Source organism: Nannospalax galili, unplaced genomic scaffold, assembly GCF_000622305.1.
Source record: "Nannospalax galili isolate Female #2095 unplaced genomic scaffold, S.galili_v1.0 scaffold335, whole genome shotgun sequence".
NCBI lineage: Eukaryota > Metazoa > Chordata > Mammalia > Rodentia > Spalacidae > Nannospalax > Nannospalax galili.
In genome coordinates, this window is record NW_008337842.1 from 1,049,178 (window position 1) to 1,061,225 (window position 12,048).

At 45.2% G+C, this 12,048-nt stretch overlaps 1 protein-coding gene across 4 annotated transcripts in view; it reads right to left on the reverse strand.

Moving 5' to 3' along the window:
* Positions 1-11,502, reverse strand: part of Ttc12 (tetratricopeptide repeat domain 12) — a 56,426-nt gene extending 44,924 nt beyond the window's left edge. The window contains exons 1-2 of one of the 4 annotated variants that reach the window (XM_029563387.1): positions 11,408-11,502; positions 2,371-2,443 (exon numbers count right to left, since the gene is read on the reverse strand). In XM_029563387.1, coding sequence (XP_029419247.1) covers positions 2,371-2,443; positions 11,408-11,422 — 88 coding nt within the window. In that variant the 5' untranslated portion in view covers positions 11,423-11,502. Of the gene's footprint in view, positions 1-2,370; positions 2,444-3,966; positions 4,078-11,407 lie in introns of those variants that run through there. The other 3 variants (XM_029563386.1, XM_029563388.1, XM_008832754.3) reach the window with 3 other exon arrangements.
* Between the last annotated feature and the right edge of the window lie 546 nt (positions 11,503-12,048).

Sequence of the window (12,048 nt, forward strand, 5' to 3'; positions counted from 1 at the left end):
CCACTGTATCAGCATGAGGACCTATGTTTGATCCCTAGAACCCATGTAAAAAGCTGGGCATGGTGTGGCACATTTGTAATCTCAGTACTAGGGAGATAAAGACAGGTGGATCCCTGGTGCTTGCCAGACAGGAAACCTTTTCTAATCAATGAGCCTTGGATCCAATGAGAAACCCTGTATCAAAAAAAAAAAAAAAAAAAAAAAGGTGGCCTCCACAGATACATGTACTCACCTGCACACACATGCACATGCAGACACACTTGTATATACATATATGCACATAGTCACACAAAAAATATACACAAAGAATATACACAAAGAAATGAGTGTGTAAACACACACTTAGAGGTGGCCTTTTGCAAGGCAAATACAGAGGTCTAAGGAAACACTAACCATGCCAACCTTTGTTCTTACAGTCTAGTTTCCAGATGGTGATAAAATATTTCCAATGTATAATTAACATACCCTGTGGTATTTTGTTATAGAAATCCTACCAGACTAATACGAGTGCCTAAACTGGGTTCAATTCTTCTGCACTTTTTACCTCTCTCTTCTGTACACCACTATGATATTATTTGTTTCCCACAGAACCACAGATATCATAAAGGAAACTAATTCCTTTATTGGATTGTGTTGTACCTAGCAATAATCAACACATAGCAAGAGTCCAAGGAATGGGTGAAGAGAATGTATAGCCACGTGGCAATATACATTTAGTTAAAATGCAATAAAATTTGAAACTTGGTCACACAAGCTGCCTTTTCAGTGTTCAGCAGCCACCTGTGGGTGGTGGCTAGCACAGTGGACAGGGCAGATTACACAGCACTTGCATCACTGCAGAAAGTTCGCTTAGAGGAAGTTAGTATAAACAATACTTGAGTGAACGCTGAGTGTGAATAAAAGCTAGACAGGGAGAGAAAGATTGGAGGGTGGGCACAGAGGGAACGGCAAAGTCCAAGAGGACAGTGTGAAACATCAGAGTCTGAGGAGAAAACCTGAAGCCATTTGTTGCTGTACAAGTCTAGGATCTGGAGATGAGAGGGCGCAAAGACAAGGCCACATGAGGACTTGGGTCCTGATGAGAGCTTCTAATTTATTGTGACTGTGGAGGGACCCAAGCAGAGAAGTGTCTGGCCAGATTTGCATTTTAGATACATTACTCTGTGGGGAGTGTGAGCCTGGTGGCAGGAGCAACAATTAGGGGTTGTTAAGTGTCTGCTGAGAGGAGCCGGAACAAAGCGTGGGTTGGAGAGGTTGGAGCTGGGGAGACAAGGCAAACCTGAGGCCTACGGGAGACAGATTTTTAAATGGTGGTGCCTCTGGCAAGAAGGAACAGGTGGAAGGGGCAGGTTTCATTTAGAAGGGGGAGAGGAGGGCAAGAGATGGCGCCCGGTTCTAGACACATTGGAAGTATCTTTGGGATACAGGAGTTGGCAATTGTCCATAGAGCTGAGACACCACAAAGAAGGCTGAGTGGAAATACAGGCATGGGAGTCATCAGTAAACAGGCCGGTTCAAACCACATGAAGAGACAGACAGGTGAGCAGTGTGCCAATAGCATTCAGGAAGGTGAAGGGGAGAGGCTGGTGAGAAACAGGAAGAGCACCCTAGTGTGCATTGCTAGGTTACCCCGTTTTTAAATCTATTTTATTCCATGCACCCACCCATACAGTCTGCCGGAAGTATTTGAACATATTTCTATCCGCTATGTAAGGGATGTGAGTGTGTATGTGTGTATGCGTGCTGTTTCTAACCTCAAAGAAACTCCCGGAAGTCTGAACAGGAAGGAGTGGTTTGGAATCTCCAATGTGCTGTGTGGGTTCAGAGTACTTTCTCTGAGGTCCTGTCTGAGCTTGGGAAGGGTACTCTTGCCCAGAGAGACAGGGAGGTGGATGAAATGAAAAGCCAGACATGTAATTTGGTGGCTCCCGAGGGAAAATCACTTGATTGCATTTCTGTAGGTCACAACCAGAAATAGTTCCACCTAAAAACAGGAGGGACTTAGACTGACCAAGCAGGGTCTTGAGTGATCTCCTTGAAGAGAATGAATGGGGCTAGGCTTGCTGGCAATGGAGAACCAGCAGCTCCTGTTGACTGGATTGAGGCAAGATGTGGGGAGAGCCTTCCGCCTGAATTTCAGTCAGAATGCTAACAGCTTCTATGATACCAATTAACAGCCAGAAAATATTGCCCTGAGGCTCCGACTTAGTTCTCAATACCCTTTCTGTTTAATTGCAATTACATTTTTTTTCTTGAGAGTCATAAACTTGTCAAGCAATGCGGGAGCCAACTGTGGAGTGATCATTTCTCTTCAGCCATTCCACCTCTCCAAAGCAGAGTTTAGTTTGTTTGTAATTTACTGCTACTTACTGATTTCATCCACATTTTTCAGAAATCTTTGCAAGTCTCTCTCTTGATCATCAGCCATTGTGGACCAAACTCTCTGGGGAAGGCAGCATAAATTATGAAATTAATAATAAAACACTAAACAGAATTGTCAGGCTTATTAGCCTTCTAAGACCAAGAGCCAGGTGATTACTTTTAAGGCAGATTTGTGTTTATAAACGTCATGAATAACAGCAGGGTGATCCATTTCCCCGAGACTGCTGTTTAAGGCCAAGGGACACTATTTGTGGCATTACTTCCTGAAAGCTCCCAGACCTCACTCCATTGGGGAAATGGCTCTGTAAATAACTCCTCCAAAGCCAATGTCAGCCACTGTGATTTAGGGACCTGGTGCAAAAGAAGTGTGTGTGTGGGGGGGCCACTAATAGCCTTCCAGGACTGGAGCAGGAGGCTAATACCTGACTTTGGTCATGACAGGCAGGCCTAGTCAAAAGTTTGGACTTGACAGTTTAACAGGCAACCAGAGATGAGACCATTTGCATTTAAATGTCCACACTTGTTTAAAACCTATGCCTCTGGCTTGTTTTGGAGGAGATGGTACAAATTGGGGAGAGGGCCAGAACTTGGTGTCAAAGTAAACCTGGATCTCTTCTGCGGTCTTCTCCAAGGTACTTTGGTTTATGACGTTATTTTCTTTTTAATTTTTATTTATAATATTTACTTTATGTGTATGTGTGTATTGCCTGCATGTAGGTAAGTCCGCCCATGTCGTGCAATGCCTGCGGAGGTCAGACGAGGCTGTCAGATCCCCTGGGACCGGAGTTACAGACAGTTGTTAGCTGACATGTGGGTGCTGGGATTCGAACCCGGGTCTTCTGCAAGAATAACCGGTGTTCTTAACCATTGAGCCATCTCTCCAGCCCCCATGACCTGTTATTTTTGAGAATACATGATACACTCAGTAGTACCCAAAGGTTTAGCCACACATCTTTAAGATCACCTGAAGCTTATAAAACGGATACCCCGGCCGTGGGAGGGCACCCAAGAATGCATATTTTAACCCAACTGCATCGTGCGACTTTGGCTCACACCTAGGCTTGGTAGTGCAGTAATGTTACACAGATACAAGTATGAATTAGAACTCTGCCAGAGACAAGCCACGGGTGGGTTGCTCTGCGTCTGTTTCCCGGTCCGTGCTATGGAAACCTTAAAGGGAACCTGGAGGACACCACGGGGCTGACTGTGGCTCAGGCTGCAGGTGCGGCTTAGTGAGGTGCCGTTATCGGTGAAGCAGGGTTGGTGGTGTGGCTTGCCTGAACTATCGCTTGGGGCTTCTGGCTCAGAACGAGGCCGAGGGATGAGCATTAACCTGTCCAAGCCTACGAAGGGAGGCTGGGCACTTCAAGGACCCGGACAGGACAGTTGGTCTGTCTGCAGTGAGCGGTCCAAAGCCACCCAACCCGGGCTCTCAGTGATTGCTCAGAGCAACAGCTTAGGGCAGAGTGCACAGAGGACTCACACCCCAGTCCCGCCCCAACACCACGCCCATTCCGCTAGTGGGCGGGGCCAGTCTCACCGTCGCCCAGCAACCGCTCCCCGGCGTCTTCCCGCCCCCGATACCGTCCTGTGCTCCGGGGCCCGAGCCAGAGGCTTCTGCTCCGCGCTAAGTTCCAGGCCAGGACCAGGTCCCAGGGGAGACCCAAGGGCCACACGGCTGAACTGACCTGCAGCTTCCAGAGCTGAACAGGAAGTGGAGGCAGAGGGCGGACTGTGACTGGCCTTTGGCTGGGGAGGGGCGGGGCTAGAGGCAGGGCCCGGTTGGACTCGAGGGACCAAGAGAGTGCTGCCAAGTTCAAGACCAAGTCTGAACCTTGGATGGCCAATGGGAGAGGGAGGAGAAAGCCAATCGCTGGTCTCTAAAACAGCGCCAGGTTCTCTTGAGAGGAGAGGGTCTCAGTCCCGGTTTGATTAGCCCACAAAATCCAAGTCTCCAATGTATTTAGGTGTGAGCCCAGTTTTGTTTATTGACAAATTTGTGTTCTTCAAGGCAGTAGTGTACTGTCTCTGCCTACTTAATGCTGCAATTAGAGGTATGTGCCACTACGCCAGCACCAATACGTTTTAAAACAAGTTTCAGTATATGCTGTGGTAGGTTATTGTGGGAGGAAAGCAGGTCTCAGTGAAACAAGATTTACCTGATCCTCTCCTGGAACTTCTTCACAAATTTGTGGTGCTTTTATGGAAGTGGTTAATAGGAACCCAGAAGTCCCTGGAGATAGGACTTAACCTGGACGGCAGAGGCAGGTCTAGGCATAGCCAGCTAGTTCCGACATTGATTCTAGGATTCTATAACCTGTGGCCTATGTCCCTTTGGATGTAAGCCTGAGCCCCACGGAGAACAGAAGAGTTATTTGAAGTCTCCACAGGACCTGGGTACACAAGCAGTCTGAGAACCTGTCAATGGAGAACAGCACAAAGAGGCAGCAGAGACATCCCCTCCAGACAAACACAACAGTTACCCCTTCAGAAGTCAGTCCTTCAGCTGATCCACTGCAGGCAGTGGGAGCTGGAGGACCAGCAGCACACAGTCACAGAGGCTGCCCCGAGGGACTAAGGTGCATCTTGAGAGCTAGCAGAGGGAAAGTGGTGGAAAGAGAAAGGTTGCTGGTGAGCCCTGGTCAGACACACTCTGGGGAGTCTCAGAAAGACAGGAAGATCTTCATGGTGGCTGTGCTGGATAGCATCAGCTGTCAGCTTGATACACCTGGGAAGCGGAAACTTTGATTGAGGAATTTCCTCCATTGGACTGGCCTGTGACTATGTCCGTGGGGCATTTTCTTGATTATTGAGTGATGTGGGAAAGCCCAGCCCACTGTGGGTGGTGCCACCCCGGGGCAGATGGTCCTTGGTTGTATAAGAAAGCAGGCTGAGGAGCAAGCCAGTAAGCAGCATCCTCCATGGTCTGTGCTCTATCTCCTGCCTCCAGGTTCCTCCCCCCAGTTTCTGCTCTGACTTTTCTTAGTGGTGAACTGTGTTCAGGGAGATGTAAGATAAAATAAACCCTTTTCTCCCCAAGTTGGTTTTGGTCAGTGTTTTTATCACAGCAATAGAAAGTAATTAGGACTGTGGCCTTAGAGCCTGTGGGGATTGATGGAGGTAAGGATCAGTGACATTTTGGTAATTAGTAGTATTACTCCATCCTCTTCTCAGGCTTTTGAGGCCTTAAGAACATAACTTTAGAGTATTTCTTGTCACTTTGGGAAGGATAGTTCTATATCAGTTTCTATTTTATTCTTTCATGCATGTTCTGTGTCTCTGTCTCTGCATCTCATGTTCCCCTCTCCCTCTCTCCAGGGCTGGGGATTGAACCCAGGGCCTTGCACATGCTACACAAGTCATCAAACACTGAGTTACATCTCCAGCCCTGTTCCCTTGCTCTCCTTTACCTGATTTCCAGAGAAACCTGTTCACAACTTACTATACCACAAACTCATTCACTGATGCAATGCATCACTAAATATGTATTCTACAGTGTGCCTGATGCAGTGGGAGACCTGTATGGTACACATGGAGTGGTTAGGAGCAGGGGCTCTAGATCCAGACTGTCAAGATTCACATTTCAGCTCTTTACTTGCTAGCATTTATTAAAATGTAATTAAGCACCATCATGGTAAATCTTCATTGTCTACCTGTGTAGATTCAGAACCTCCTAGGAGGTGTACTTTGGGGTATGTCTGTGAGCACATTTCCAGAGAGGATTAACTGAGAAAGGGGGAGTACATCCCATTCGCTGGGGTACTGGACTGATTTCCAAAATGGAGAGACAAAGGAGGAAGCCAGATGAGTGCCAGCACTTTCCTCTCTCCGCATCCTGCTCTTCTCTGTGTGAGCAAGCAGCCTCATGCTCTTGTCACCGTCAGGAGCTGCTCCCGCCACCATACCATCCTCACTGCGATGAACTGTACCCTGAAACTGTGAGCCAGAATAAGCAAAGCATTCCTCCTTTAAACTTGCTTCTTGTTGGGTATTTGGTCACAGCAATCTGAAAATTAATCCAAGCATCTACCATGTACCATCTACTGGGCAAGGTGCTAGAGATCTTTTAGATCCCCCTTTACTACCAACACTAGTGTAAGAGTATTATTATTGGATGTGAGATCTTGAGTTTGACATGGATTTAGATTCCTCTAAGAGACACACTTCGTGATTAAATTATTTTAATCCCTCTGTGCCTTAGTTTCTTCATCCATGAAGTGGAATTGTTAAGTGAAATCTATCACACAGAGTTGCTGTGAGAGGCACAGAGTTGTTAATGTAGATAATGTGCTTAGAATAACTGAAGGGCATTACCAGAACCCATTAAAAGCTATTAACTATTATCACTACTACTATGATTAAGACATATTAGACCAGTGCCTCTGAACCTTGACTGTGCAGAGGAGTTTATTGGGGATCTTGTTTAAATGCAGTCTGAGTCAGCAGGCCTGGGCCTCAGAATCTATAGTGACAGTCCTCTGAGGATTGTGCACCATACTGAGTAATAAAGGGCAAACACTTTTTTCAGTGCTGGGGATGTAATGGGCGCAAATGGTATCAAGTATAGGGTGAAAGCTGACAATAGCAAAGAATTCTAAGAGAGTCTAGTCTTCTTCCCTGAGAGTTCAAGCAGCGAGTGAACTTGTGATGGTGGAAGAGGGAGGGAACAGCAGAGGGAGCAGCTTGGGTAGTCAGGAGCAGTCTACCATGTGCAGAGAACCCTCAGAGACCAAGCTAGGCTACTGCACAGAGAGCAAGGGCTTGCAGCAGAAGTCGAAGGCAGAGTGCATCAGGGCATTGGAAAGCCACGTAAAGTTCTGGGGTCTTGATCCCAAGAACTAAGAGTAGATTTTGTGGTTTTATGCAGAAGAGTAATGTACTCTAGGTTTTCTCCTTAGAAAACCATTCTGGTTACAATGTTGGGAGTGGGAAAGAGGAATACTTGGAGACAAGTTAGGAGGCTGTGGACAGTGGGTACTGACAGTGGGGATGGAGACAGACTCCACATATATCCAGAAATACCAACACATTAACAATGACAGTAACTTTCTAGCTTGAACCAGATTGGGCTCTCTGTTTACCAGGACAGACAAAATTGGAGGAGAACCAAGCTTGGAGAGAAGGCGGGTTACAGTTTGCCATATCCAGTTTAAAATGCCTATGAATTATCAAATGTAGATGGTGAGTAAATTGGTAACTATCCTTTAATATTCATTTGCCTCTTTAGATCCTCCAATTTTTGGCAAGGCACAAGACACCCAGAGTAGACTGTTTCCCAGCTTTCCTTATATGTAACTTGTAGTTTGAACATGAAATGTACCTTATAGAGTCATGTGTTTAAACATTTGGTCCCTAGCTGGTAGCACTGTTTTGGGACGTTATGGAGACTTGAGGAGTTGGACCCTCACTAAAGGAAGTGGGTTACTGGGATGGACCTTGAAATGTGTAGCCTGGTCCCTCTTCCTATCTGATCTGTGCTTCCTGATCCATGGAAATGTAAGTACCTGTCACAAGCTCCCACTGCCAAGCCATTGCTGGCCGTCATGCCTTCCCTGTTATGACAGACTGTATCTCTTCAAACCGTGAGCCAAAAATAGACCTCTCTTCTTAAGTTGTGTCTTTTCAGGTGTTTGACCACAGCAATAAGAAAAATAACTAAATAAGTTTTGAGTTATGGGCAGTTACACATAAGCAGAAGTGGTGGTGATGGGTCTGGGAAGTTCCTAGAGAAGGATTCTTTCTTTCTTGCCTTCCCTTTTACTTACTGTCAGGAATGTGGACATCATGGTAAGAGCTGGATCAGCCACTTTGGCCCATGAGGTAGAAACATAGTGCTGATGATGGAAAGTTACAAGCTAGGAGCCTGGGTTCTGATGATCATGGAGATGACATGCAATTGCTTCTCTGTCTTTGGACAGTCCAATCCTGTATTTCTATATATGAGAGACATTTAACCCTAACTACTTCAGGAGCTGGGACTCTGAAGACTTTTTCTTGTGTAAGCCATTACTGTGTTGGGTGTTCCTGTTACTCCCAGTTAAACCTAGTATGAACCAATGAGGAAGACACTACTTATTCACTCAGCTAATGTTCTCTTGATGTCTATATCATTTTATTTCTTTAAGTGACAACTCCCAATAATCTAAATGTTTTTATGCTGGCATGATAGAAATGCTGATATCTTCAAAACACATAGTGACTTTTAAATATTATTTTCTAGTGGACTCTAAACAACAGAGTATGCCTATAGGGGATTATCTTCATTATGTTAACTGAGGTGGGAAGACCTACCCACTGTGGGTGGCACTATTCTGTAGGCTGGGGATCCTGGGCTGTAAAAGAGTGAAGGAAGCGGCTGAACGTGATCTTGCACATATTCTTTGCTCTCTTCTGATTGCTTTGTGGACATAATGTGCAAAAGTAGCATAGCTGCTTCAAGTTCCTGCTGCCTTGAACTGTGAGCTAAAATAAGTCCTTCCTTCCTTAAGTTGTTTTTGTCAGGGTATTTTATTATAGTAACAGGAAAAGAAATGAAGACATAAGCTAAAGAATGTTGTTCTCCTAGGGGTGAGAAGGTTCATTCGTTTTCCTTCTTAAAGTCTATTTTTTTCCACAGTTCTATGTCCTCCCCCCCACCACATACACACTCAGAATGCTAGTCTAATATAGAATGTCCTCATACTTTAGCTTCTTTCATTGAGCATGACATCATACTCCTCTGCCAAAGAAACATCAACAGATTTTGTTAGAGTGTTGACCAGATCCCAGGGTAGGGATGGCCTGGTGCCTAAGAAAGGGGGAGGACAGAGAGGATGGTGTCGGGCAAGGCTCCACTGGAAGAGAAATTTTCAATAATTGAGTATTAGGGATGTGGGGAAACTCCAGGTAGAAATAAGTGTAGAGGCACGAAATAGTGTAATGTGTGAGAAAGAAGAAAAACATTAAAAAGTAGCAGTGGTGAGACAGGAGCCTCAGGATGCTGGTGTGGCAGCTCTGTCAGGCAGGAAACCATGGAAAGAGCATGATGTCTGAAAGTGGGAAGGAAGGTGAGAGCTCTGGCAGAAGATGTTGGGCGTGGCCTGCGTAGGAGGCTAAAGCAGGGGCAGATGCACCTGCTTCTGGGTTAGACTGTAATAACAATGCTCAGCAACTACAGACTGCTTCATGGCTTTTTCAGAGCAACTTTCCATCCATCAATGATGTCCACGTCTGTCGCTGTGAAGCCCAGATCACACTCAAGTCCCAGCCTTGTAAACCCACAGCACAGCTAGACCGCGTTTCTCAGGAGCAGATTTTGCTTTGCTTTGTCTTTGTGTTCCCAGCACCTCGTGCTTAGCTAGAGCTAAATACAGATATGTTCGATGAGTGAATCTCTTGCTGTGCTTACAGAAACTCTCAAATATAAATTATTCTAGATGGACAAAGAACAATCAAGTTTACAGTTCCTGTTTCTCTGCCTCAAGATTCCCAGGGTCATCTGCCCTGAAAAACAAATCCTGTTATAGTCACAAATACTTTTATATTAGGTAAATATTTTGTTTGACAAATTGTTTAGGCATTTTAAAAATTTGTTGTTTTTAAAGATGTACGTAGGTATGTGGCCCAGGTTGTCCTCCAACTCAAGGTAATTTTATTGCTTCAGCCCTCCAAGTGTCACTGTACTCACCTCAGACTGGTTTCTTTAAAATGTCAGAAGTACTAAGTAACCCTGGACAGTCAGTCACTGGACTATAGAGTCTAATTTTCTGTCTTTCAGGCACATGTAGGAGTTTTCTTTGTGGCCTGGTGACTTGCTTTTGCCAGAATGGTATATAAAGAAGTGAAGTGAGCAGGAGTCTTTAAGAGCTGGTGTATGACTCACCAAATGTGTCCCTTCCTCCTGACTCAGCAGCTAGCTGGTAGAGATCTGAGTTCTTGAGAGAGAATTCACAGAGCACAGACACCTGTCTACCTTTGATGGATACATAGGATGAGCAAGCAGTGTACCTTTCTCAGGCTGCATCAGTATTCTGGCCTTGTTTGCTGCCTCGGTATAGCAGTGTATCCTGTCTAGTATGCCCACCCTGTTTTAAAACCCCACCAATTTGCTGTATTGACAAAATCTAGGGGCCTTGTGTGAGCATCTGCGTAGATTGTGGTCATTGTGATTCACACTTTAAGGGTCCATGTCCACATGTTTTCGCATATACTCAAATATGTAGAGAGAAACAGACTTTTTTGAAAGTATTAGCGAACTGTATTTCAAGTATAAACCACACTTTCACCAAACCCAAATCCCCTATGTGGAACTTAAATTTTACTTTTTCTTTATGTCCTCAATGAAAACTAGAGAACATTTGGTCATCTTCCACTGTATAGTAAATCTGAGACGTAGAGATTAATAGAAGCCACTCTCTTAGCTCCCTCTCTCCCTCCCCCCTCTCTCTTTCTCTCTCTTTCTCTTGCCAGTAAAAATCCCAACTCTTGGGGCTGGAGAGTTGGATCAGCAGTTAAGAGCAATGACTGCTCTTGCAGAGGACCTGCATTAGATTCCCAGCACCCACATGGTAGCTACGAACCATCCTTAACGCCAGTTCCAGGGGAGTCTGAAGCCCTCTTCTGACCTCCGTGGCATTGCACAACACGGGTGCACTCACATACATGCAAGGAATACACTCATACACAAAATAAAAATAATAAATAAAGTATTTTTTAAAAATCCTTTTTTTCCCAATCAATTATACTTCATAAGCTTAGAAGAGATTAAAAAAAATCCCCAACCACACGTAGACTAAAGCATCCTGACTTTGCCTGCTGAGAGTGAACAGTGGACACAAGTTCTAGCTGAAACAGGAGCCAAAGTACGAGGTAACTGCTACACAAAAGCCTTCGCTATGGGAGACAGCTAGTTCAATAACTGGCTTCGAGCTTTAGAGAGGAAGATGTTGAAAGAATTTATCTCTGTCTCTTGCCTTCCCAAGGAGATTTCAAAAATCATACTTGATTTCTTTCACTGAAAGGAAACAATAAGTGTTAAAATTCTTACCTTTTGGACCTTCATCCTTTCATCCTACTCTTTCAGTTTGCCCTTTGCTGTAGCTGGAGCAATATTGGGACCTCCCCAAGTCTATGTGGGGACAAGAATCTTTCTTGTACTTTCTGCGCCCAAGTAATGACACCACCATTAGCAACAACCACAATTGCAGTCATGACAAAAACTTGCTGAGTTGCTGCATGCCATACATACATATATTAGTTTAAATGCTTCAGTGGTTATGCAAGGTTCTATTTATTCCCATTTCACATCACAAGAGCATGCAGTTGGGGAACTGAGACTTGTCAGACCCTCAGCCAAGATGTGAGTCTTGGTCTGTGACCCCAAAGCTGCCCCATTTCAGTGCCCTGCCTCCAATGTACATCCTTGAGGGTTACAACTCTGTTTCAAGTTCGTGTAGTCAGGGGCCATTCTGGGAGTTTCCGCCTAAACTTAAGCTGTGCCCTGTAGGCGAATAAACCTCCTACAGGCTGCTTCATGCACTTCACAGCCTGGCAGGACTCTCCCTTATAGGGATGTGTCCCCCACTTCATCAAGAAAGCAAAGTGACCCCACCAATGTCTTTCTTTAGACTTTTCTTTTGGTCACTGAAAAAGGAAGGGACCCTGGATCTTTGTGCCAGAGTGGAAGGC